This window comes from Ursus americanus, chromosome 18 (assembly GCF_024610735.1).
Source record: "Ursus americanus isolate L20-20 chromosome 18, mUrsAme1.1.p, whole genome shotgun sequence".
In the NCBI taxonomy this organism is placed as follows: Eukaryota; Metazoa; Chordata; class Mammalia; order Carnivora; family Ursidae; genus Ursus; species Ursus americanus.
In genome coordinates, this window is record NC_142144.1 from 14974680 (window position 1) to 15002601 (window position 27922).

General features: G+C 46.4%; 1 protein-coding gene across 1 annotated transcript in view; it reads left to right on the forward strand.

Moving 5' to 3' along the window:
- BRINP1 (BMP/retinoic acid inducible neural specific 1) overlaps positions 1-27922 on the forward strand; it is a 171524-nt gene that overhangs the window by 91106 nt on the left and 52496 nt on the right. Inside the window, exons 3-5 of the mRNA XM_045791189.2 lie at positions 15197-15387; positions 23102-23271; positions 26123-26228. Of these exons, the coding sequence (XP_045647145.1) occupies positions 15197-15387; positions 23102-23271; positions 26123-26228 (467 nt within the window). The remainder of the gene's footprint in view (positions 1-15196; positions 15388-23101; positions 23272-26122; positions 26229-27922) is intronic.

A 27922-nucleotide genomic window follows, 5' to 3' on the forward strand; every position in this document is an offset into this window, starting at 1 on the left:
AAGTATAAACAAATGGATGAGATACTTGCAGATAAAAATAGGGTAATGGGATGGGGGCTAGTTTAGTTTGGTGGCCAGAGATCGGTGTCTGAGCTTTGGAGGATGAGGGAGCAGCCCAGCAGAGATACAAGGGAAGGGTGCCCCCTGCAGGCCACAAAGACATGGACAGCCAAGGCATCGGGGCCTGTGGGAGGACAGAACAAGGAGACTGCGTGGGGTGCAGTCAATGGGAGAAGAGTAGACAGGTAAGCAGTTCATAGAAGCTCCAGCACGCAATTTTGATTTTGCATTAATTAAAACACTTTCTTTGTTCGCAGTCTTTGTTCATTTGGCTCACCTTCTCAGTGCCTTTGCTGGCGCCTTCTTTTTTCGGGGGTCTCGGTCCTTGTGCCTTGTCTGTATTCACGCCCACCTTTCGAGGATTTCTCCTGCTCTTTATTTTCTCTAGTAGCTTTAAAGAATCTATCCTGACGATTCGCTTTTATATCTCCAGCCCAGACCCCTCCCTGGGCTCCAGACGTCTATACCCAGCTATTTAACCGCCTTCTTTAATGTGTCATATCAAAGTCTGAATTCTTGGTTTCTCCTTTCAAATGTGTTCCTCCACCAGCAGCCCCAATTTCATCTGACCCACTTATTTGTACCCCAAGCCAGAAGCACGTAGGATTCTTATCTTCCTTTCACACCCTCCACCCACAGCCGCTATAGATTTCACTGACAGCACGCCTCTCCGCTATTCTTGCCCACCCGACTGGTGCCGGTCTCCTCCAGGCCACCCTGAGCCTTCATCTGGACCACGTGGTGGCCACCTAGTGGCCTCTCTGCTTCCAACCGTGTCACTCCCCTCCTCCGGCTCTTCTTCACAAAGCAGCCCACGGATCTTTCTGAAACCTGACTCCTATTCTGTCCTGCTTCACAGATCCCTCCAGCGGCTTTCCATTGCACTTAACCCAAAATCCAAAGTCTTACGATGGTCCACCAGGACCTCCTCATGTGGTCCCTGTTACCTCTCCCTGCGGTCGCCCTGCATTACTGTCTTTCTGTCATTTTCTCACATACTCTTAGTTCCCACAGCATTGGACATTTTGCAATTGCTTTTCCCTTTGTCTGGGATGCGTCTCAGCCTCCTTCACCTCCTCTAGGTCTGTAGGTTTCACTTCATTACAAAAGCTTCCACTGCCTCCATATAAAAATAAGCCCTCTCTACCTCTGTCACTTTCTGTCCCTTTACCTTGTCTTATTTTTCCGTGAGACTCACCATTGTCTGGCATTGCACTGCATACACATCAGTTTCTTTACGGACTGGTTCTCCTACTACAAGGGGAGCTTGACAAGAACAACCCTTTGCCCATCCTTTTCATTGCTGTGTCCTGAATTTAGAAGCCTGCCTTGAACATGGTTTTAAAACATTGTTTTAAAACAATATTGGTTGAAGGAATGCATCAGTGGGAAGTCTTGGAGTCAACCGATCGTGACGAGAGAGACACAGTCATTCTTTTCTCAAACAGTTCAGAACCTACTACCTACCAGGCCTGCAGCTAGGTGCTAGGAGTACCCTGAGCAAGCCACCTTTTTTTCACCCCATTCTCATGCAGAATGAATCATGCAACAGAGACAGAAAGAAGTAAACAGGCAATTTTAGTACAAGGTAGTACGTGTTTTGATTGGAGAAGGGCAGAGGGCCGTTGATGAGTAAGAACGCCTGGAGGTCAGAGTGGGTTTGTGTTTTTGATGGAGCTTCCTGAAGAATAAACCTGTCTGCCCGCCGGGGCTGGGGGGAGATGAGGAGTCAAGGAGAATCTGGCAAAATAAGGCGGCGGGACAGGAGGTGAAAGGCGTCCTACTCAGAATTAAGAGGTCTGGGCTACATTTTTAGGTAGTGATTAGTCTCTGAATGTTCATAAAAATGTAAGGGAAAGGTGAGGGTGAGTGATCGTAATTACGGATGGGTCCACCAAGCAGTGACATTTGGCTGGAGTAAAGACAGAGTAACAGAGGAAGGAGCCGGGCATCGGAAGTTCAGCTCTGGTCTTGAGGCATCTTGAGTAGGAATCAGGAGTGCTTCCAACTTATTTGTAGACAGTGGGGACTCACTGACAGCTTCCCAACAAAGTGGAGGAGGTGGCATGAGCCAAACCCACTGTTCTAGAAGATAATTCTGGCTATGATATGTGGAAGGATGGCAGAGAGAGGGGAACCAGGTGGCTGGCATTTTCACCTCCTTGTGTCTTGGCTAAGAATCTTGTTTTATTTCATCTCGAGAGTTCTTTCTCTGGACTTATTAGTTGTGCTCCTGATTGGACAATGGAAACATGAAACATGAAAGCACAAGGGTGTTAAGGGTTAATTCCAAAATTCCCGCCTTCTGAGGCTTTAATTGCCCCATCTGCCTACGCCTGGGACAGGGCGCAGTAATAAAGAGAAACAGGAAGTCACTAAGACTTGCACAATTTGGAAAAAGAGTCCTAAGGTAACTTGCCAGGCTCCGGGGGTGGGGTGGGGGGAGTGTTGGCAGCGAAATGGTCTGATCGTGGGGGGTGCATAAAAACATGAGCTTCTCAGCACTGGAAAGAGAGATCCATTCATCAACTCATTCATACCGCCTTGATTTATTTGAGAATTATTTATCGGGCCCTTTATAAGTTCCAGGAATGTCATAGAGCTGAACAAAATAGAAACAGTCTCTGCCCCATGGAGGTTACTCTATGACAGTAAAATCATCACACAAGTACATCTGTGTTCACTGTGTTCACTGGTCTGGGGACACCAGAGCTGGCTGGGGTCGTCAGAGAAAGCTTCCTCTAGAAGTCACCTTCTGGCTGAGGCCCAGTATGTTGAAAAGCAGTTTGCTAGAAGGGTTTGAAAGAGAAAGTAGTCCAAGGTAGAGGAGACCTCAGAGGCCCCTTCAGTCCTGGGGTCCTCTAGTTTACTCTAGAAAGGTCACCCGGAAGTTTATTAAAAAGGCAAGGACAGACACTCTGATTTGCTAAGTTTAAGTGAGCTCCTGTTTCTGTATTTTTTTAAAGATTTTATTTATTTATTTGAGAGAGAGAGAGAGAGCACACACAGTGGAGAGGGGAGCAGAGGGGGAAAGAGTGGGAGAGAGAAAGAATCTCAAGCAGACTTCCCACAGAGCGTGGGCCCTGACCTTGGGGCTGGATCTCACGACCCTGAGATCATGACCTGAGCCGAAACCAAGAGTCAGACGCTGAACCGACTGAGCCACACAGGCGCCCCTTGTTTCTGGATCTTAACATGGATTCCCACCAAATCCTGATGCCTGCGGACCTCACTTCATGAAGCACCAATGGAATTTGAGTCTGAGAGTTTTCGGATGGGTCTCCCCAGCCTGAAGGTGGGGTGCTGAGGGGAGAGACAGGGTTCTGCAACCATCTCATTCCCAGAGAAGTCCTACTTACATATAACTTACCTATTGGGCAAGAGATTTGTCGGAATATTGTCTTCTGTGTTTTCCCCCAGAAAAAATGCAAGTTCTGGGTCTATATTATTCCCTTCTGTAGCCCCAGCACCTAAAATAGAGACCGAATCCCGGTAGATGTTCCCAAACGAGCAAAGCGGCAAAAACTTATTTGAAAGAATGAATTAATGAAGCAAACATTTCATGTCTAAACGAACATTTGGAAGCCACGAATCCAGGGCAGCTGTCCCATTTTTTTAGATGAGGAATGTGAAATCCAGAAAGAATTCATGACTGTCTATGCTGGTCCCACTTATAGTGGTAGAGAGTAGAGTTACAACGTCTTTGCTCGAAACCCAGTTCCTCTTCCTCTAGACCCACTCTGAGCCTTTACGGAAGCCAAAATATTGGCAGCACCTTGCTGAAAATGCAGGAGGGGCGTAAGAAATGCAGGGTGGTTTAGGAACCATTTATATAAATTCACAGACTTGAGGTTCACAGTGGGTAGTTAGCTTGCTAGACAGAATTTTGAGTTGGAAAGTGTAAATCAAATCTGGTGTTATACCCGGATGTTAAACCCGGACTGAGGTTTTTGAACCTGGTGTTCTTTATCTGTAAAATGGGGATGGTCATACTTACCTCCCAGGTAGTGTTGAGTGTCAGTGCAAGACACCTGGCTTATACGAGGTGACCAATATTATTTCTGCTTAGGCATATGGATCTGAAGAATCAAGCATGTCCAATATTGGAAAATACATATTACTCATGGCTGAGTCTATTGATGTAGGCGGATAAGCATCTGCATACGAGAGACGGGGGGTGGGGCTCTTTTGGAAAGTCCCAAGTGAGCTTCAGAAGAATAGTCACTATGCTTTCATAGGAGGTAGCCATTGAAATGCCTTTACACCCAAGAAAAATAACATCTGCTAGTTGCTTGTGGGGACACCAAAAGAGAACAGAAGTAAATCACTTGATGAAGAAGAACTATTTTTTATGTGCTTTAGAGGAAAGAATAGAATTAAAATTTAGAGTGTAGGGGTAGCTGTGAGATAGACCAGCGTTTGGCACCGCTCAGTGCGTTTTAAAGTTAACTCAAAGCTGACTGAAAGCTAAAACAAAAACGAAAACAGCTACGTAGATATCTATCCCCTATCATCCTGGTGCTTACGTGAGACCAACATATCTGTCAGTGGTGACAACGTTACTGGCTCCAGACTGAACCATGTCTAGTTCAGCTGGGCATCCAGAAGACAGTTCCTAACCTTGCCAACATATTCTCCTCTTGTAGAAACTCCTCGGGTCGCCTAGTCCAGTAAATACAGCAACAACATTTTCCAGCCACTTTGTAGGTTCTGAATCCCTCCATAAGCGTCTCTGTCAATCAGTTATTCAAATTCTGCTTTGATCGCTACCGACAGAAGCCTCCTTAATTCTCAGGGCGACCTGTTCTATTCTGATTAGTTCTATCAGTCAGAGAGAGCTTGCTGTATTGAGTGGGGCCTTATCGTGCTGTCAGCTCTTCCTTGTCGGTAAGTTAGAGCTCTCGGAGCCATGTTTTCATGGCATTACAACTCATCGGGTTCCAACAACTAGGAAAAGTGGTGGGGTCTGCCTTCTTCTTGTGGTGTTTGGGCAATCACGTACCTCTGGGAATGCCTCTGACCCTCCCAGACGGTGCTTTTTTTTTTTTTTCCCCATCATTGCATATATCAAGTCAATTACCTTGTTTAATCACCGAATCATAAATTCCACTTGAAACATGTTTATTTTCTTAACTCAGGTGTGATCTGGGCATTTTTTTTTTCAGATCAGTTCTAATTTGTATTTAAATAATGACTTTGTTGTTTAGGTTTAAAGATGCTCCAAGCAGGGTGTGTGAGCAAATACCCTTGTTTTCTAATTTGCTTTGGCCCAGTAGTTTAAAAATATTTTTAGGGTAAGGACATCTTGTTGTCAAGCACACACGTACACACGCGTACACACACGACACATATATACACCCAACACATATACACACACACACAATTTACTGATCTATCTGTTGGAGTAGCTCAGTCTATAAATCTTGGATCTGGCCTCCTTGATTATTTCCTTAAAAATACGTTATTTGACTGGCCAAGTCAATGGGTTAAATCAGGGTCAGCAAACTTTTTCTGTAAAGGCCAGATAGTAAATCGTAAATATTTTAGACTTCGTGGGCCCTGTGGTCTCTGTTGCAGCTACTCTGTCACGTGGTCTGAAAGCAGCCATAGACAATTCACAAACAAATGAACATCACGGTGTCCCAATAAAATCTTATTTGTAAAACAGGCAGTGTGACAGATTTGGCCTGTGGGTCACAGTTTACTGATCTCCGAGTTAAATCTTTTTTGAGAACTTTGGTACATCAAAGTTGAATCAAGGAGGGCTTTAGATCCCCAATTTTTTTTTTTTTTAAGATTTTATCCATTCATTTGACAGCACAAGAAGAGGAGTGGCAGGCAGAGGCAGAGGGAGAAGCAGACTCCCCACCGAGCAGGGAGCCCGACTCGGGGCTGGATCCCAGGACCCTGGGTCCATGACCCAAGCTGAAGGCAGACACCCAACCGACTGAGCCACCCAGGCGTCCCAGATCCCCAATTCTTGATATAGAACCAGAAACTCTGTGAATGTGTGTCGAATGAGTTGAAGAAAAAGATATTTCTTAACTAGTTTAAAATAAGGGCAGGGAAGCTTTCTATATAAGGAAACAGAAGAAGGACCTCACTGAGAATGTGGGTTTGGGGAAGGCTCTGAGATGGCATCGTGCTTGCTAATACCAAAATATTTTAACAAGGAAGCAATTGGCAATTAAATGCAGTATTACTTGCTGGGGAAGTTGTTCATTTTTTTTTCTCCTAAAAATATGCACCACGGCAGAAGGAAATGAGCAGAGGTCTGGCTGTGCAAGACCTGGATTTGAAAACCCAGCTCTGCCACTGACAGCTGTGTGTCCCTGGAAAATTATCTCCCCTCTCATACTCTCCGTGTTTCCATCTAAAGATTGAAGGCCATATAGGAAGACGTTCTCCGTGGTCCCTTGGAGCTCTCAGATTTTGTGGACTGAAAGAGAAAATTCATATAATTGCAATGTTTAATGGGATTTATGATAATTGGAGAATAATTGCTGCTCCAAACTTTTATTAATCTATATTTAGTTATGAGTCATGCTTTCACAATAGATGCTTTGGAAATAAGCAGAGAGACAAATTGAGTAAACAGAATTTTAAATATTTTATTTATATGCAGTTTGCATAATCCCTGGAGCCCATGAGCATATTAAGATCATTTAAAATATCCATTAAAAGTTATGTGTTATGCGACAAACTCCCCTTTTAGAATGCCTTGCCAAAGGATAAATAGCTAACATTTATTGAGTAGCTACTACTGCCAGATTAATTGCGTTCATTATGCTTAATCCTTCCAGCAACCCTGCAAGGTAAGTACTAGAATTCCTATTGCACTGGTAGAAGCTCAGAGAGGCTGAGGAATTTGCAAAGAATCGCTCAGCTGATAAATGGCGTCCTGCCATTCTGACCCTGAAGTCTGTGCTCCTTCCAGATGTCATCACATCTTCAGAACAGACCTGTTCTGTGGCCCTTTTGCTGGTGCTCAGTGGAACGAGCTGTTCGCTTTTCCCTTGAGATCCTATATTCTGTTCTTTGGCAGAGCATTGGCAAGGTGGCTTGGGAGCGTATGCACCTGTCCTCCACTGGCGTGGTGATGCCAGCGCGGTCAGAGGAGGGGGCAGCAGGAAGAAGCAGGGAGGACCCTGCTTCCAGTGGGAGAGAATCATGCCATTGGAGTTACTGTCCCAGCTCTGGCACATGTTTGCCACATGGCCATCACCGGCCTGGGCCTTAGTTTCCCCCATGGTGACGGCAATACTCCCCCTCTTCCAGGTTGTTGGAAGGATGATGTGCATGATGACAGAGCTTTGTGAAGGACCGAGTGCCCTGTAGACCCCACACAATGGAGGTGATGGGCTGCGACAGTGGATCAGGACAGAAGATACCGAATCTGAGGTCAGAGACCCAGATTCAAGTCCGTCCTGCCACCAGTGGTGTGTGGCTTTGGGCAAATCCTTTCTCTCTTGTCCTTTAGTTGCTTCATTTGGGAAATGGCAGGAATAGTCTTGGTTGGTGCTCCCAAAGCTGTTCCATTCTTATGTTCCAGCAATGAGATGGCTCAGGTGATCGAGGGCATCTCAGGAAACAGATGAGCTGCTTGAAGGACATACAGCAAGCGCATTCTAAGCTGCTTTCGCCCACCGTGGACTCCCGTAACCCTGCCTGCACCCCGCCCTCTGTAACAGGGCTCCATGAAGAACCGCACTTGCTTTTTAGGAAATGGTCCATTTGCATAAAAACTTGGGCGGTTCCCATGTGCTCATTGTGTTTCTATACTTCTCAAGTTTCTACTCAATGAGATGCCTGTAGCCCCATTCCAAGATGCTTCTCCTGCTTTCTCTGAACTTTATTCCCAGAAGAGCCTTCAGAACGGCTCCTGGGTTGGTATAAAATAAAAATGCCATTACTTAGGTGAACACATTTGGAAAGCAGAAAGGCTTATATACACATTGAAGCAAGGATTATTTTATTCTCCACAGTTAAGTCGGTGTCTTATAATTAAAATGAACCTGTTCGCAGTCATGTTTCCGGCGAGTTTTATCCTGCTCTTGCTCTCCTCGCCCCTCTGGCACCGAATTGCCCCGGAGATCCACTTAATGCCCCGATTCCTCACCTGCCCGCTCGCTTCCATTCTGGGGCGTGGAGACGACGGGGGATTTGTCTGCAACACCCTAGTTAAGATGCATCCTTTCCATTTCATAGATGCCCTTGGTTCCGCCTTCCCCTGAGGTGGCTGGGGAGCACGTGGGGAGAGACTGGGAGCAGCAGGCAAGAGAAATGCGCTCGTGCTCGCTCCCTCCCTCCCTCTCTCTCTCTGGTTCAGTGACTTCTTCTCTTTACTCTCCACCTCCGTAGTTCTCCTTGTTCGCCCCTGAGGACAATTTGCTGCTAACGGTGGTCCCGGATCCCTCCACCTCCCGCCACACAGAAACTCAGAGCCTTGTTTCTATTCGAGTTCCAAATGATGAGTTAGGGCAACCAAGGGGATTAGCCATCCAGGGATAAACACCCTAATCAGTTATGCTATCCGCAAACATTTATCGGGGTACAGTGTCTGTAGAACATTCTAAAATGTAACCTGGATTAAGTCAAAACGCTAGAAAGCCACATTTGTAGACTGTAACATGCTTGACTCTCATGGAATTGCTTGACTGAATGATGTTTCTGGCAAATGCACTTGGCTACCCGGAGCCAACCAAGCCTCGGCTACAACCACCTCTTTATGAGAAACCTTGCGAGATGTTTGTGTCTTATTGTAGCCTCTGGGAAGTGTGTGTTCTTTCACAACTTTGAACAACTGCTCTGTTACCTTCTTGACTGTCTGGCTTTTTTGGCTACGATTCCCTTTTTCCTTTGGCTGCCAGGAAGCTCAGAGACCAGTGTAGTCCACCTCTATCAAGTGTTCAGGACACTGTAGAGTTAAGTTTGTGTGCAAATTTTAACCCAAACTTTCAAATAAAATACTTTCTTCCCTTTACTTTTCCATTTGTCTGTATTTTAAAGTCTATATGGTGTGTGTGTTTGAAAATGACCTCCTCCCACTATTTCTGCTATGAAATCAGATTCAAGTAAAAACAAAACAAAACAAACAAGAACAAGGGGCGCCTGGGTGGCTCAGTCGGCTAAGCATCTAACAACTGTCCCTGCCGTCGCGATTGACATGAGTTTTCTGATCACGGGTTCATCGACCTCTCAGCACAATGGAGTGAGATGGCCTGGTTTCAGTCTTCATCGCTGGTGTAAGGAAACTGCCTGCCTGCTTCACAGCGGCTAATAAACTGCTGGTCCCTTTCTTAAATTCAGACTCACTGCCTCTAACAGACTTCTCAAGGATCAGATCCCACCTATCCCAGAAATGCTTCCTACCGGTAACTTTAAAAAGAGCATGATTGTTTCCTCCCCTCCTCCCACCCCACCGTCTCCCCACTGTCACCCAGCTTCCCACTGGAGCCTCTCCCAGAACCAGAACAACTCTGACAACATGGACAATAACTTAGTTTATGGAGGGTTCCTTCTAAGTGCTGTGCCTCAGGATTTAATACGGTGCTGGTCCAAGCCCTGTATGGGAGATGTGCTTCCGCTGGACGACACCTACGCTTCATAGAGTGTAAGCAAACTCGTTCACAATTTCACAGCTAATTGCTCCAGAGTCGGGTTTTAATTCAGGATTTCCACCTCCAGCGCCCAGGCTGAGAGACGTAGAGCTGAAGATCATCTAATACAATCAGCTTATTTCCCAGGAGACTCAACAGCTTCCCAAGGGCACAGAGCAGGGTCTCCGGCCTGCTGCACAGCCTTTTGTCCTCAGCGTGTGCCTCCGAGTGTGTGTGTGTGTGTGTGTGTGTGTGTGTGTGTGTGTGTGTAGGGGAGCAGAGGGTAGTAAGGAGGACAGGATGCGGGAGGAGTCCCAGAAAGGCAATGCTTGTCTCTGATGAGAGAGCCTTGGCCTTATGGTTTTCTCTCTGGCCTCGTCTCAGATCTGCAGTGCTGGCCTCGGTCTTCTCCACCCCTGCCCGTGCTGTCACCCGCCCTCCCACCTCCTGCTCCCCCAGTGGGACGGGCCTTGCTGCAGCCACCCCATGCCTTCCATCCAGGGTCCTTTTTTAATCTCAGTCTAATTGGTTTGCCTGCCCTGCTGAGATGCTTAATTGGGCATAAGCGTATTCCACAGATTCTGCGCCATTGTGAGTGCTGCCTTCCCCTCCAAGGGGAATTTGCTTGCTCTGTGGGCTCAGAAGGAAAGATGTATTTTATGTTGTGCTCAATTCACTGAGAACTTACATGAAATTGTTCCTGGGCCAGCAGAGCAGTTAGACAACATGACAAGCAAGGCTTTCTCACTTTCCTCTCTCTTTTTAAGGTGGCTTATTGCAGTGGAAAGAGCACTGCGCTTGGAGTCATGAGCCCTGGACTCTAGTTGCAGCCCTGCAAGTCATTTGCTCTGTGATCTTGGGCAAATAACTTAATGCCTCTGAAATGTAGTTTTCCCATCCATGAGCTGAGTGACTTGGATTCGATGACTCTACAAAAGGGGTCATAGTGATGCTGTCAGAACAGGGGCCGTACTCCCTGTGGGGAGTACAAATCCGGCCCACCACCTGCTTTTATAAATAAAATTCTATGGGAATGCAGCTAGACCCCCACGTTTGTGTATTGTCTCGGCTGCTCACACTGCAAGGACACAGTTGAGTAGCTGTGACAGACTCTCTGGCTCCTCTTTTAGCACATAGATTGTGTCATTGCTGAAAACCTTCTTTCGATTGTATACATTGCTTGGAATTTAAAAATAGGACGTCTTTACCAAACCCAATATAGCTTTTCAAGATCCATGCCCACTCCATCCTACATTTTTAATGTCATTTTTTTCTTCCCACCCTTCCTTTTATCTCATCTCCTCTACTTATCTGCTCATCTAGGACTGCCTCCTTGATGTTCCCCAAACCTGGCAAGCAGTCCTACCTCGGGACCTTTGCACCTGCTCTTCCTTCTCTTCCTTATTTCCTTCAGGTGTCTCCTTTCCTGTCTTCCTATCAAGAAGGCCGTCTCTGTAACCGCACCCTCACCCTACCCCTGGGCATCCCGATCGCCTTCCTCCATTTTATTTGTCTTCACAGCACTTCTCCCCTCCGGCTGGTTAGTGATTTGGTTCTTTGCGATCGGTGCGGTCTCACCGCAGTTCAACCTCCTTGATACCAGCTCATTTGTTTGCTGCTATATCCTCCGACCTAGAAAAACAGTAGGTGCCCAAATTTTGAAAACAGAGGTCAACTGTTTCAGCTCCACTGTTGTTTAAATCTCCTTCTGAATAGGCCTAAGTGCTGGGAGGCCCTTTTACTTAGGGGACTTCGATAAACAGTATAATATTTTAGAATCCTGTAACTCTTACTGTCTTTGCTCCAGCCTCCCTACGACGGCCACAAAGTCACATGAATTCATTCTTTGCACATTTTTAGTCTCGATTGTTGGCCACTCAGAACAGTTTAGAGACTGAAATCGAGTAATGTGGTTAGGCACACAAGGCTCTTCATCATGGGGTCGCCGACATGAGTCTTTACCTCTTACCATTTACATCTCTCTCACACATGCACACACACGGCACACACACACCCCTCTCGCTCCAACTGCCTCATCCTCCATTTGTGCACATGGAGCTCATTCTTCCCGAAACACCCTCTCCCTCTCTTTGGCCAAGTCCTATCTTCCCGTCAAGATGGAACAGGTACAAGAAAATTCTTCGCCTCCCCACTCCCACCCCTGCCCTTCTTGCAGACTGGGGCAGGGACTCTTTCTCTGACTAAAATTACCATTGCAAATAGCACGGCATGGTTTCATAGCTTTCCTAAACGTGCACTTTTGGCCACGAAGATGGAAGAATTCCTTAGGATCAGGAGCCCTGTGATGCTGAAAGGCAGGTGTGACCTGGCAGGTGCCTGGCACAGAGTCAGTGCTTCCTAATCTCAGACACACACACACACACACACACACACACACACACACACACACAGCTACTGAGCTCTTCCCAAGTCCCTGGCTGTGTGCTTAGCAGGTCAGTACATCCCCCCTCCTAGGGGCCATCCTGTGAGGAAGGAGCTGGGGACCCAGCATCAGCTGCCCCCCTAATGTCTTCAAGGAAGCATCCTTGATGGCAGGCCCTGGCTGGGTAGCTGGTGAGCATTGGAAAGACTGTATAGGCTGTGGAAAAAAAGAGAGAAAGAGGAAGGAAGGAAAGGAGGGAGGGGGGAAAAAGGAGGGAGGGAAAGAATTGAGTCGTAGGCTTGTAATTTGATGGTGGGGGTGGCATTACCTGGTTCTGTGGCTTTTACATTTTACTTCTCCGTATCTATATTAAAAGACTGATGTAAGAATCAGGGTACCAGTTTTCTACTCCCAGCCCTACCACTAGATACCTAGCTGTGTGACTTTTGACCCACGACTTAACCGCTCTGTGTGTAAATGCACCTTAGTTTGAGGAATGTAGCCATAGTCACATGAAAAAAAATTAATTATCCAAGGTCATAAGTTACAAATCCAAGTGATTATGTATATTTGTCTGTAACAGTGAAGTATGAGAATTTTCTATGCACATGTATAATTTCCTAATTATGTTTATATGTAATTTTATAAATTTCGGGGATAAGCTGTTGAGGAAAGACTCTTTTACTCAGAAATAGCTGATGATCTTCATTGCCTTTTATTGGTCATCTCTTGCTGAGTAGCAAATTACCCCCGTAACTTAGTGGCTTAATACAACAGTATTTATTAGCTCACAGATTCTGTGGCCTGGCAGCTGGGTGTGGCTTCGCTGGGCGCCCTGGCTCTCTCCAGGCTGTGGTTACTGGGTTCAAGGTCAGCTGGGAAGGGTCTGGCTCCCACCTCACCCGTGCGGTTACTATTAGGACTCAGGTCCTTCCGAGGTCCCAGTTCCTCCGAAGCCGCTGGCTGGAGCCTCCCCTTGGGTCCTGGCCATGGGGATCGCTTCGTAGAGCATCTCATACCATGGCAGAGAGAGAGGCAGAGCGAGCGAGCGAGAGATTGAAAGAGAGAGACACACACACACACATACCAGGCAGGCAAAACAGAAGTTGAAATCTTTTGTAACTGAATCCTGGAAAGAACATTCCATCGCTTCCACATTTCATCCATTAGCAGCAAGTCGCTGGGTCCCTTCCTGCCCACACTCAAGTGGAGAGGACTGGTTACACAAGGGTGTGAACATCAGGGTGTGGGGGTCCTGGGAGTCGTGTCACAAGCTTCTGCTGGCTCACAAGTCCCCTCCCTCTGTCCCACTTGCTTCCTCAAGCCCCTCCTCTCCTGTTCGGCTCTTCCCGGATCTCATGGTCCATCCCCCCACCTGTTCTGCTCCCGCCCTTTCTTCCATGGAAAGAGTTGTTCTCCACCACATTTCTGTCCATCTAAAGCCCACGTGGACTTCAGAACTATAGTTCAGCTCTGACCTCTTCTCTGAAGCTTCCCCTGGAGACCTGAGAAGTCCGGGCTCTTCTGTGTCCTGTAGTCTTGGATCGACAACAGACTGGAGACATCTCGTCTTTCCTGCCGGACTGTGAGCTTCCTAAGGATGTGGGCCTGGAAGCGTCCACCCCCCTCCCGTAGACGGTCGTTTGCGCTCGCTAGGTGCTGCCTGCAAGGGTTCGCTGAGTGTGGCTGACTAAGTACCTATGATGTGCAAGGTCCTGAGCTGACTTTATTTAGAATTTCAACAGTGTTAAGAATTATGAACAGAGATTCCATAAGCAGACACAGACCATAAGCTCTGAGGCTTGGCAATGTATTCCAGTGTGAAAGCATTTTTTCAGGTCTACGTTCCCTGCATCGGGGGTCAGACTCCCCCGCTGAATTAAAGGGGCATATTCCGGGGTGATCCCCACCCCATGTTCTGCTTCTCCTTGCTCCGTGCCCCTGCCTTCATTCGTCTCTCCTACCTTGTGGCAGGAAAGGGAGACCTTTTCATTAAACTCTGGTTCCCATCGTTTATCGAGGCTGACCTTCCCGTCCTCTTGGCTTGTCTGTTTTGCTCAAGGGTCTTGGGGCTTGTAATTCAGGCAGAATGGAGAGCTGGGTGTTGTTGAAGGAGTTTCATCTTTGGTAGGAACAGAGGTCGTTATTAAAGCAAAAGCAGCCTGAACCAAGGCCCTTCGAATTTCTACTCGTATTCGGTTTGCATGCTCCTTGCTCATCGCCCAGGAACCTTTAATGATTTTCATGTCTGGGAATTTGTGAGGATATAAAGTTATAAAACTCTCTTTCACATTGGATTAGTACCTGGCAGTTTCCAAAGGTGTTCTCACACCCGATGTTTCATGTGATCTGTGCACCAGCCGAAAGAAGGAGATAATATTAATTGGATTTTCTAGATAAGGAGAGAGAAGTCCAGAGAAGTGACAAGCTTTGCCCAGGATGGTACCGTGTAGTTGGCAAGAGGCAGCGTGACATCCTGAGCTGGACTCCCAGGCGGAAGGTCTTCGGTCTTGATCTCTTCCATCGTCGGTGAAGGGGAAGAATGGAAATTCTCCCACATGGTCTTCACGACGTAGCTTTGTTTTTTTCCAACTGGTAAATGCTCACTGAGTGCATGTTAAAATTGCGAATCACACAGGCTCTGGGCTAATTATTTGATTTTCGAATTGTTCTAGAGCCGGTCTCCACTTGCTTTGTGCCTGAGGTCTTCTCCGCTGTGAATAACCTTCCTCGGCTCCCTCTCTTCCTCCCTTGTTTCCTTCCATCCTTCCATCCACTCATCTGTATATTCCCCCGACTGGCATTCTTAGGACTCCTACCCTGGAACAGGTGCCTTGTACCAGAGAAGATGCCATCTCTGGGGTATCGTTCACTGTAGGCGACCATGACTTTTGTTTCCTGACGCTCCGTAAGCAGCATGAGAACGTGACTGGGTCTGTCTGGCTCTCCACAGTATCCCAGTGAGGAGAAGAGTGGTCAGCTAATATCTGTTGGCTGAAGAGAATTGAAGGCTCCAGATCGCTAGACAAATAGTAAAAATAATCATCGTCACTCCCTCACCTTGAGGAAAGATGCCTGGATGGATGGTTGGGTGGACTCTGCCTCGGGGGTCGAAGCGGTAAGTTGAGGCATCTTGCTCCTCTCTCTTACCCAGGGAGTTTGCCCGTTGGAAGGTGAGGAACACAGCCATCGAGAGGAGAGACCTGGTCCGCCATCCGGTACCCCTCATGCCAGAGTTTCAAAGGAGCATTCGCCTGCTTGGCAGGAGACCCACCACTCAGCAGTTCATCGATACCATCATCAAAAAGTACGGCACCCACCTCCTCATCTCTGCCACCTTGGGAGGTAGGTCAGCAGCCACTGGGCCAGAGTCTTGTCATGCCTTTGGGCCTGGGTGGGAGGGGACGGTGGGCTGTCCTAGGGTAACAAAGCCAAACGAACATCTCTTTCACTGTATGTCACTCAAAAGCATATATCGCCACATAAGCCAAACTGTCTTGGTGGCTGGGGGTCACGTCAGGGCACTTGGTTCCCTCCTCTGGGACCATCTGACTCGAGTTTAGTAACTTTTGCGGAAGTACTAACTTTTGCGGCTTCACCTTGGAATTAGCTCAATTCGTCAGGGATGCTTAATCTGATTATTGTATTAGTTCCTTTGGAATGCGGTCTAATCTGGGGAAATAATTAAGCTTCAGAGGCTGTTTAGAGAATTGCCTTTGTTTATGGAAGCCTGCTTGAGGGACTGATAACTTGAGGTTATCATTTTACAAGGAGGGTGTTGTTTGTATCTTATATGGGCTGGGAGGGGGTTAATAGGAAAGCTGACTAATTGCTGTGCCCCGCTTAGCCTTATGCATCCCTCCCCATCAAGTCCAACCAATCTTCGAGGGAGTCGGGAGAGGGGGAGAGGATAAAAGGGAGGGAATACATTTTTTAGAAAGGGGGTTATGGTAGAAACTAGCGTATTTTGATGATTCTGGTTTTTGCCTCCATGCATCATTTTACATTATGGGCTACAATCCCTTGGACATCAGTTTTCTGCCGCATTGACCAAGGCCACTAAATTTTGAGACCACCTCTCGGTGGTGGAGCCCCGAGCGTCCCGCTCAGAGAGCTGCTGGGATGTGTTTAGATTTGGCCCTTGCTGGCGAAACAAGACTGGTGTCTTGATGGAGACAGGGCAGGTGGACGGAGGTATGATTATCACATTCGATCGTCTCCTTCAGCGGAGGGGTGTGGAGGAAGGAGCTCTTTAACTCGGCAGGAGTCGGCCAGGCACCAGGCTGCTGAGCACTCCATATACATTCTGAGGAAGCCCAGATTAGGAATTTGACGATGTGGGGAACGTCCAGAGAGAAGCAGGTTGGACAAATTCATACATCCTCATGATAAGAAAAGCCAGTATTTATTTTTTGCCCACAGTAGGCCTCGCCCATTGCCTGTGGTCCTTAAAAACTGCAAGTTAAGTTCAGTTTTCTCCGTTGTCTAGCTAAGGAAGCTAGCAGCCAGAAGAGGTAGGGCTAGCAGGTGACAAAGCTAAGGGTTTCTTTTGCCTTGGTTTTTTATGTTCTATTTATTTAAACAAAACAAAACAAAACGCAGTTTATCCTAAGTTTTTAACTTCGGGTTTTCTGTCTGCAAAGCCTGCATTTTTTTTTTTTTTTTTGACTCAACTTCAGTTATCTCTTTAACCAACTTATCCACCCCTCCCGGCTCCCAACACCCCCCCCCCCTGAAATCAACCAACCAGTGTGTATTTGTTGCCTATTGTTAGTCAAATATTAAGTTAAATAGGACTTGGAATGTTAACCTGTGTAGTATATATTCTGTTCTATTGTAAAGTGAAGACGAAATCAGTTCCACATTGGGCATTTCATTAACCTGCCCCCCTTTTTCTTTGAACTTCTCCACCTCCCATTTCACTTAAATACCAAAAAAAAAAAAAAAAAAGAAAGAAAAAGAAAAATATATTGCGACCAATTCCATTCTTCAATTAGAAACTGCATTCTGTCCGAGTCCCTGGAAATCCCAAATAATAAAGCCCTTTCTTTGGCTGTGAAATATATTTTTAATTTCTCCAAGGCGGAGTGGTGAATTATTCACAGAGCCTTGTTCCTCTTCTGTTTTTACAGCACAACATTTTAAAATATGCAGAGCTTTGGATTGAGTTCCAGTGTTGGACAGCAGGCCCTAAATGTTCCCTCAGTCCTCAACGTGGAGGAGTGGGGAGCAGGAAGGGGAAGAGATTTACTGTTGATTGAACACAATGTGCCAGACAGACCCTGCATGAGGTCCTTCTTACGTCATGTTTTCACTCACTCATTCATGGAAAAAAAAATTTTTTTTTAAAGATTTTATTTATTTATTTATTTTAATATTTTTTTATTTATTTATTCGACAGAGATAGAGACAGCCAGCGAGAGAGGGAACACAAGCAGGGGGAGTGGGAAAGGAAGAAGCAGGCTCATAGCAGAGGAGCCTGATGTGGGGCTCGATCCCACAACGCCGGGATCACGCCCTGAGACGAAGGTAGATGCTTAACTGCTGTGCCACCCAGGCGCCCCTAAGATTTTATTTATTTATTGACAGAGAGAGAGACAGCCAGCAAGAGAGGAAACACAAGCAGGGGGAGTGGGAGAGGAAGAAGCAGGCTCCCAGCAGCGCAGGGAGCCCGATGAGGGGCTCGATCCCAGGACTCCGGGATCAGCCCTGGGCCGAAGGCAGACGCTGAACGACTGAGCCACCCAGGCACCCCTGGAAAAATGTTTCTTGAGAGCCTGCTCATGCAAGGGGAGGGGAGGAAAGGGGTAAGTTGTAGTGAATAGAAGGGCAGGCAATGGAGTTCACCTGCCTTGGTTCCAGTCCTGTCTCCTGGTCCACGTTGGTTTGGGGGCACCTACTCCAAGCCTTGGTTTCCTCTTTTATAAATACATGTGCATATTATGACAATTAAATAAAATGAGGCTTTAAACATGCTGAGCACAGTGTTTGGCACTAGATTGTTGCTATCGTTGGTGGTGTTTAGTAGTCTTACTATAATTATTGTAATTTCGTGGGGCTAAGGAGCTTGGGGATTTGGGATTCAAGCCCATTCCTACCACTCACTAGGTGAATAGGAGACATTGAGAAATTCACTTGCCCGTCTAGATATCCGTTTTCCTGCCTAAATACAAGAAGGTGCAGACAATGTTACTCTCCGTAATTTTTCCTAAGAAGAACACCATGTTCATTTAGAAGACATGCTCTGATAAGCTGTTCGAGGTGTCAGGTGAGTTCCTAAGGGCATGCTCCAACAACAAAACACGATCCTCAACTGTCACATGGAGGACAAGTGAATGCACTTATTTGGCTCCTGAGGGAGAGAGAAGAGGAAGGAAAGGCAGTGAGAAAGAGGAAGTGAAGCCAGCAGGAGGGCCGACACATGCCAACTCCATGGGCGCCTCAAGTTTTTGGTGAAATTGATTGAACTCATAATGGACTTGATATGAATGACTTTTCTCATGGGAGGTGGTAAGGGAAGAATCGGGGGTCTAGAATGACACACAGGAATACAGGGATAGCAGTTTCCCTCCGTTCCTCCGAAAGAAGCACCTTGGAGCCTGGGTGTCTGTGTGATACGCCTGATTAAGCTGGCATGCACGAGACTGCGTGCCTACCTCCAAACAGATGTGCGCAGACGTCTCCCTAGACCTGGACCTGAGTTCATCTGTATGCAGACGTACGTACATCTGCAGCGCCCTCGTGCATACACACGGGACTCCTGCATACAGATTGGATGCACAATATATGTGTACATGTGAGGTTGCACATGTATGAATGCGTGTAAATTACACGAATGTCTGTTTATGCACAAGGGCTTATGTTTTTGTGCTTGTGTGTACGTTTGTGTGTATATTCATTATTCCCCACCCTGCATTTTGGGAAAGCTCCCTTGGGCTAAGAGAAAGGCTGAGAATAAAGTCACAGGAGCCCAGAATGGAGGGAGGAGGGATACTCCGGGGACCCCCAAATCCGGGCATCCCTCTCCCCCACCCAGGAGCAATAGCCCCTCTACACTCACAAGGTACAATGATCGGCTCCCGCCTCATCCCCATCCCCTGTGTCCCACTTTGTTCCCCTCCGAAAGAAGTGGTGCAGAGAGAGAGGCGAATCCCCTGGAGGACAGAGAGATGGAGGAAAGGCCTATGTGGGGTGAAGAGGCAATTTGCAGGAATGCCCAAATGGGAAAGCAACTCTAAACAGAACATTCTCTTAATAAACAAGAAATTAAGTCTTAATAATGCAGCAAGAAGCCCATTAACCCCTCTTGATCTAAGGCTTGCTTCTGCCAGTTTTCAGTCCAAAGGGAGCTATGCCTGTTCCACCTTCTCTTCCTCGGGCTCCATGGAGAGCCTGTGCTGACACTTGGAATATTTATTTCCTCTGCCTCCTGGCTGTAACTTCTAGCATCTCCACATACCGAATCATTTGCCCCTCCACCCATCTGTCTGTTCATCTAGCCATTCAGTCGTCTGTCCACCCAGCCATCCCCCCAGCCATCCCCCCAGCCATCCCCCCAGCCATCCCTTCATCCATCCCACGATAACTGAACATCTCTTCTTCTTCTGACCTAGGTGAAGCGTCGGGAACATTACAAATGAATCCATAGACTCCTTGCTCCCCCAGGCCATTACCCACCCTCCTGGAATTCTTTGTCTAATTGTATAGAGAGTCCTTTCTAAGCCAAATCTATTCAGGTCACTGTGGATTCTGAAGGACGGAAGATCACGTCCTTCTGCATTACCAGTGAGACTTCACAGGAAAGTGCAAACATGAGTGTCTTCCTCTGAACTCACATCTAGGCGTGTGGGACCCAAAGGTTAATTTTGATGATGATGAATCTTCTCATCGGGACATTTCATTCTAGTGCTTGAAGCAGATATGTCGCTCAATGAACACTGTATATTCGGTTGACTACCATATATATTCATTCATCCACAAATACTCTGATCATTTGCAAAGCACTTGAGAGTGGAATGAGGAAGGCCTCTTACCTCCTCCCTGACCTCACAGTGATTCTCCTCTAGCGAGGGAGCTGGGCTATTAAGCAAGCGATCACCAGGAAATGTGGGAGGTAGTGCATTGGAGAAATGAAAGAGACAGGGAGCACGTAGTTAGAGCTCTTGATCTAGTTTAAGTAAAGAGTGGGGGATTCCGGGAAGGCTTCTTGGAGGAGGTGTTGTCTTAGGAGACATCTGAGGGAGGAGTAGAAGTTAGGAGGGGGAAAAAAAAGAAAATAAAAGAAAAGCCCCTCCCCATGAGAAAACAGGGCGCGCTTATGCAGGATCGAGCATAGAGCGGCCAGGGGGTGCAGCTGGAAAGACCAGAGCATCAGTGCCTTGCAGTCCACATTCCCAGTGGGGATGCAGGCACCCTTCTCCTGGGCTTCGTTCCACTCTCTGTATCCTTCTCCCTTTGCTCTCCGCCTGGTAAACTGAAATGCGCCGCTCGCGTCTCTGTCTCCCTCCGCCAGCACTGTCCGCTGGATATGTAAGTGTGAGCCCCATATGCCGTTTTAGATTTTTCTCGCAACCACATCTTTAAAAGTAAAAAGAAAAAGGGGAGAATCAATGTTAACAATATATTTTATTTAACACTGTATATTCTAAGTGTTAGCATTTCCATGTGTAATCAATAGGATAAACTCTTAATGAAGTATTTTATATAATTTTTAACTTTTCAGATGTTGGAAATTTACCATGTAGTTTACACCTATGTGGTTACAACTAGCCACATTTCAAGGGCCCGAGAGCCACACTTCGGGTGGCTCTCATCTTAGACGGCATAATTGTAGTCACTCAGTGACTCTAAAACAGGGACAATATGTTATCCATTTGTCACCCCAGTGCCTGCCAAACGCCTCAACGCATGTGTGCTGAGCTAAATTGAAGGGACAAGGTAGAGAGTCATAGAGGGAAAGTGATTACATCTCTCTCGGGGTGAGGGCATGGTTGGGGAAGCTCACCAGAAAGATGGTGGCGCACTGGGTTCTGAAGAGTGTATAGGAGTATGCCAGGTCAAGGACAGCGGAGGAAGGGTAAGAGAAAGTGAGAAAAGCTGGATAGGAATTCAACGGTCAGATAGCAGAGGGACAGAAGGCATTCTCAGCAGAGAGAAGCATTTGAGGAGAGCCCGGGAGAGGAAAATCAGCAAGAATAAATCATGGAGACAGAAGGAATGGTTTGGCTGGAACTCAATGGGGGGAGACGGCAGTGAACAGACAGACTGGAGGTTACATGTGTTAAACTGAACAGCAATGGAACTGAGTTCTAGAAGCAGTCATGGAGGGATCGGAGTCCCAGGAATTAGTCCGTGGGTCAGGGCTGTGCGCCCTGCCTAGGATAATCACTAGTCTCCCGAAAGCAAATTATTTTCTTTTGTTTTTTTCTCTTCAACTCAAAAAGTAATCAGCATCCTAAAGAAATTTCGGTCATCTTAGAGATCAGACTTTTGTCCTCAGAAAATATTGACAACATTGTTCTCTGATTTTCCTATTTTCTTGGGTTGAGTAGACAGAAGGATAAATCTCATACAACTGATATTTTACAGTAATCACGTAATGGTCTTTAACACTCCCGTGTACGCGGCAGGCGGGGTTCAGGGTACTTTCTGCATTTGGCTAATTTAATCCCATGACAACCCTGCCCCCAGTTTTGCACCTGGAGAAATGGAAGTGTAGGAAGGGTGAGGGACTGTTCATACAGCTGGTGCGGACCAGGTAGTCCTGCTCCAGGGACCGCTTTTCACTACGGCTTGAAGCGAGTTTGATGACGACAGCGAACCCGACCGTGCTGTAAGGACTTGACAAGTGTCATTAATTTTTTCTTCTGAATCACTCGATGGAGTAGGTGCCAGTCTTCCCCTAATTTTGTTAACGAATAAACTGAGGAACAGAGAGGTTAAGAAATATCCCTAAGTTCACAGTTAATAGAAGGTGAAACCAGACATATAAGGGTCACATCTGTTTAGTAGGCATTTCTGGACCCCCCTTTCTGAAGTTCTGATGAAACATCTTATTATCCCAAATGAAAGGGACCAGAAGCTAGTACTGTTAGTAGTCTAACACGTGTTACGAAGGAAAACTTAATGGAATAAAATATGTGAGTCTCTGCATTCATCTCTTGCTCTCTGTTTCTCCAGCCCCTCTCTCCTTCTTCCTCTCTAATCTCCCTCCTTATACCTGACTTTCTTCTCACTTCCTCTCTCCGCCAGATGCAGTTTTCTATCTGTGCATTGTGCTCGCAGAACCACGGTGCCTGGCTCTTGTAGGTAATGAGAATATCTATTGATTGAACTACAAAACATTGATGTATTAACTGTTTACTATCTACTCTCTGCCAGGCACTGGGCTTTGTGCAAGGGATTGGGCACTGGTCAATGTAGACGGTGTCTGACTTCACTCATCTGACAAATCATTTTTTCCCTCTTTTAGGCACCCAGTTTTCCTTCTCTGTACCTATCTTTAAAGAATGTCTCCCTTCTCTCTCTCTTTCTCTCTCTCATCTTATCTCCCTCTTTAGCCATCCATCCATTCATCAGTCCATCCATCTGTCTAAGAAGGGGCAACAGCAGGAGAAGGAGAGAAAGGGAAAGAGGAAGGAAGGAGAGAATAGGAAAGGAGGGTGCAGAGAGGAGGGGAAAACTGGATGAGGAGGAGAAAACAGGAGGAGGAAAGGAGTGTCCAGGGCAAATCCATCATATTACAGGGGGAGAGATGGAGCCTCAAGGAGAGGAGGTGGGCTGTGTTGCATTGACGCTGGTGAGAACTACGTGGTGGATTGGTAAAGGTCAGCCTTGACAACTGAGAGTCTTCCCATGATCCTTGTCCCCCTAGAACTTGGTGCTTACAGCCACTTCTGGACTTTTCTCTTTCACCGTGCTCTTGATTTTCAGAGGCAGAAGGGAATTGGGGCAAAATTCGTGGGAAGGTCAAGGCTATGGTCAGCAGCCAGGCCCTGGAGCCTTTCCTCCCACCCCAAAGCTTGATAGGCTCCCTGAACTTCTTTCCTTTTCCATGCAGGGGAGGAGGCCTTGACCATGTACATGGACAAAAGTCGCCTCGACAGGAAGTCAGGGAATGCCACTCAAAGCGTTGAAGCTCTGCACCAGCTCGCGTCATCCTACTTTGTCGACCGTGACGGCACCATGAGGAGGCTCCATGAGATCCAGATATCGACTGGAGCAATCAAGGTTGGCTTGAGGGTGGATTGGGTGGAAGGTTCCTAAGACAACAATACTGCATGTGTCAGGTATCCTGAAAGCCGACGGGCAGACGCAATCCCCGGTTTCATACCCATGGAGCTAACGCTGACAATGCCCCCACCAGCCACTCTGACTGATGTGGTCAAAGGCCCTGTAAGATCATGAGCACTGCCGTTAGGGTGACCACATGTGCCGATTTGCTGAGGCAGCCCTGGCTATGGTCGCGGCGTAATTATCAACCATCCTCTCATTCACTCTCAAAGTTCTCCTGTGTGGATCATTTTTAGGTTCCCTTTCCAGGTCAAAAAAAGCTGAGGCTACAGAAGGTAAATGATTTTTGCAAGGATCTAGAGCTAGCAAGAGGCAGATTGCTGATGCCTAGATCACTAATTTGTTAAACACTTGTGTTTTCCATCCCATTACTCACCCCCCCCCATTTTACAGATGGGAAAACTAAGGTCCAAGAGCTAAATGCTTTTTTGTTCAGGGTTAGACAGCTACAGTACCTAACAGGGACTAGAATTCTACTCACTGGACCAGAGGTCAGCTATTTCTGTCAAGGCCAGATAATAAAAATTTTGGGCTTTGCAGGTCATTCGGTCAAGGTTGCCATAACTCAACTCCGCAGCTGTAACACAAATATCAGCCATGGACAGTATGCAAACAAGTGGGCATGACTGTGTGCCAGTAAAGTTTTATTTAAATAGGGCAGTCATGTGCTGACCCATACTCCTTTGCACCAACACTACCCAATATACCCTTCCAAGATGGTGGACGCACCCTATACTGTGGCCGAGACAGCAGCCATTAGTCATGTGGGGTTATGGAGCACTTGAAATGTGGCTACTGAGGACCTAAGTTTATAAGTTTATTTCATCTTAATTAATTTTCATTTAAATAGCCACGTTGAGTAGAGCAGCTCTAGACTTTCAATTCAGTGCCTTGGAGCACAGACACTTAAAAAAAAAAAAAGAAGGTTCTATTCTAAATGCAATAAATTCAGGGATTACCTTTCTAAAGACAATGAGGGAGGTATTTTTGATATAAAGGATTAGTTTTTCTCACGGTTTCAGTGCAGACTTTTTGCATCTCACATTTTCTGAAACCCGATCATACCTGCATTCTACTCCTCAATCTTCGATCTAATTTCTTCTGAATTAAGTACAGACCTACCCTTATATTAAGACTTTCAAAAATATCTCTAGGGAAAACGTGTGTGGCGGGGGGCAGGGAAGGGGGGGTGGATGGAGGAAGACACAGGCAGAAGAGTTAGAAATTGACCAAGGGAAGAGAAAAAATGTGGGAGTGAGTTACTGAGGAGGGAGGTAGGAAAGAGAGAAATAAATCAGATCAACAAACAAAGAGCCAGCTTATCCAAGAAGAATCTCCTCTATTGGGGGGGATTACGTTGTTAGGGAACTCGGCACAGAGAGACAGATCTTTATGAAGCCATCAGAGTCGAAGTGAAGCGAAGGCCTGGTTTTCATTATCAACAAATGGTTCTCTCCCCGCCCCCCGGATGGAAGGTGGAATTGAGATATCGAAGCTCTGTCAGAAGATAATCTTCTTTCGTGCATCCTGGAAGCACAGCCTGCCTCCTTACAAGGAATTTCTCAGAGAAATCGCACAGAGGCCACTCAAGAAGCCATCCTTAGGCCAACATGTCTTCCACACTCAGTCTGGGACTTGGATTTTTCTTGCCATTTCTTGACACCACCTCAAGACCCAGCCGGCTAGAATTGTAAGAGTAGGAGCTGACCCCGGGTGAGGAAGTTCTGCCCGGAGCTTTCTTTCCCAGGATCCCCTTCGCAAAATGAATTGGTAGTTTTGAGTCTCGTTCCATAACAGCTATATTAGGAGGGTGTACCCAAAAAAGAATAAATTGCTTAAAAAACCAGAACTTAATAACCCTTCATCTATATACACTGTTTCCCAAGTGCTAACCACTCCCAAAATAGGATCTCTTTACCTATTGCGGTGGGCGAGAGGATTTTGTAGATGGGGACGTTGAGGCTGAGAAAGGGAAGGTTACTGACGCAAGGTGTCCCAGCTGGAGGAAGGCACAGCTGGCATTTGAACAGTCGTGTGGCCGTCTTACAGGTCACGCCACAACCAATGCTGTGTCTTTATAATCGGACGCAAACCTCAAAACTACCCAATAAATAATTGTGTTAAGTCGTGGGAAGTCAAGGCGAAAAGTATAAGGAACCTCTCTTCATCCTAAACCGTGCTTACTTCAAGGTTATGAAACATATGTAGAAAACAGGGATAATTTTATTGGTCTTGCCTAATAATGCATATGTATCCATGACCGATTCTAGAGATTTGGGGAAATCCGATGCCCGTGTTTGGACGTAAGCCATGTGGCAGGCATTTCCACCCATCATGTCTCGTCGCCCAACTTTCCTGGAAAGGATTTACTAGCCTCGGGTCACGGAAGCCGAGAGAGGTTGAGTGACTTCCTTAGGTCGCACAGCAAATTCAGGGCCCCGTTAGCATTCGACGCAGATTCCCCTGATTGCGAAGCATGTGCTTTTGAAATATGTTCTATGCTTCAACTCGTTAATTCATATCATACGTAGAGTGACCCGGTGAAGCGAGAGCCGGGGAATGGCTCCAGGCTGTGAACTTGATTGCCCTGCTACCCCGACGTCCGTTTGGTGATAGCCCAGGTGTGGCCTTGGCCAGGCAAGGTGCCCGGGAAGTGGCCATTGGCTCAGGCCAGGACGCTTTCTCTGCCGGCTCTGCTCCGCTGAGGGCTGACTCAGCGGGGCCCTGTCTCACAAGTCTCTGACAAGGGCACCTGTCTCACACCTGTCACCCTTGATATCCACTCCAGGTCACAGAGACACGCACCGGGCCTCTGGGCTGTAACAGCTATGACAATCTGGACTCTGTGAGTTCCGTCCTTCTGCAAAGCACGGAGAGCAAGCTGCATCTTCAAGGTAGGGTGCCCTGGAGAGTCGGGACCAGAGGGCGAAGGGGGAGGAGAGACCGGGGATTTCGAGGAGGCATGATGTGGAGGGAGCGTGGAGAAGAAGATGAAAGACTGAGAAATCGCTAAAAACTAGGAATATGGAAATGAAGACAGGTTACGATGCCTGATGCCTTTTTAAAATTTTAACATATACGGGACATTAAATTCATGATTATTAATTAGTTTTCAGATATAAAGTATGAAAATGTGAGCTTTATCCGATTATTTTGATGAAAATGTCTAAACAGTGTTATTTATAGATGCTCCAGACCTAATATATATTAAAGTTTCATATCTTACCGTCAGAATTTCCTATATTATTGTGTTTGATTTTCAATGTATTTTGGCAGGTGTTATTTGAATTTTAAGAACTATTGAGCATTTCCTAGCGTTGCTGGTTCTGTGTAATCTTCTTTCTCCTTATTCGGTAATCATCTGTGGTCTTGAATATATGTATACACACATACATATGTGTTCGTGTCTGTGTGTGTGCTTTTCGCAAGAGTTTACGAATGAGAACACTCAGTGCTGGCTGGCTGTACAGAGACATACTCAGGCACTGCTAGCAGGAACGTGACAATTATGGGATGACTTTGGTGATCTATATAAACATGTGTATCTGTTTAATGTCTTTTTTTATGTCAGGTCCCTATTAGGCGCTTCATATATACTCCTGACCTTAAGGGAAATATCCTCTTTAAAACAGTAATTTTACCCTTATTAATTCATCGTAAAGAAGTGTGGAGATTATAGGAGAAAACATACAAGGCTTTGAGTATAGATAGTGCTGTTTTAAAAAGGATAATTTATAATAGAAAAAAAATGGAAAGATCTGAATTTTCCACAAGAGCAGACTGCACAAAGCATGCAGTATCCATACAATATCATATTCGGCAGCTATGAAAATGTTATGGATAAGAATTGACAAAAATGTATGAAAGGGATTTGATCCGGTATTCGTTTAAAAATGGGTAGTTTCTGACCGAATGTATAGCATGCTCTTAACAATGCGAAAGGATAAGGGAAAATGATATTGCAAGGAAAGATGCCAAGATGTTAAAAGAGGTTACCTCTGGATGGTGAGTTGCAGATGATTTATTTTAGGCTTCCAGTTCTTTTTCTAACTTTTCTATGACGATCATGTATTAACTTTATAGTTAGAAAAAAAAGGCATGCTTTAACTTTGAGCAGACTAAAAATGTGACCTTCTAGAAAGGTGTCTGATAAAGGTGATTCTGAATGTCAGTGGGAGGAAAGTGGAGTTGAGATTGGCAGGTGGAGCTGAGCAGAGCCTAATATGACTTTTGTATTCCGGTTCCTTGGCAACCCCTTGGTTCATGCTCCTGTTATAGAAGATGGTTGGAAAATGGCGCAGGGAGGGCTTGGCAGTGTCACCTGGGAGCACTGAACGAAACCCCTCCAGGAATTTCAGGCCAAGGAAGTGGCTTAGTGTTCAAAGAAAACACAACACAACAAAACCTCAGACACACGCGAAGAATAACCCTGTCCCCTTTAGTGGAGGAAACAGTGGATGGCGGGTTTGGTAATAACCTGATAAGAAAGTAGATAAGAAAGACCAGTCTGCCTTGGGCGTGCCAGGATTTTCAACTTCACAGTGTCAGTGCTACCTGTGGCGGCCTTGTGACGTGAGAGCAGTGTTTG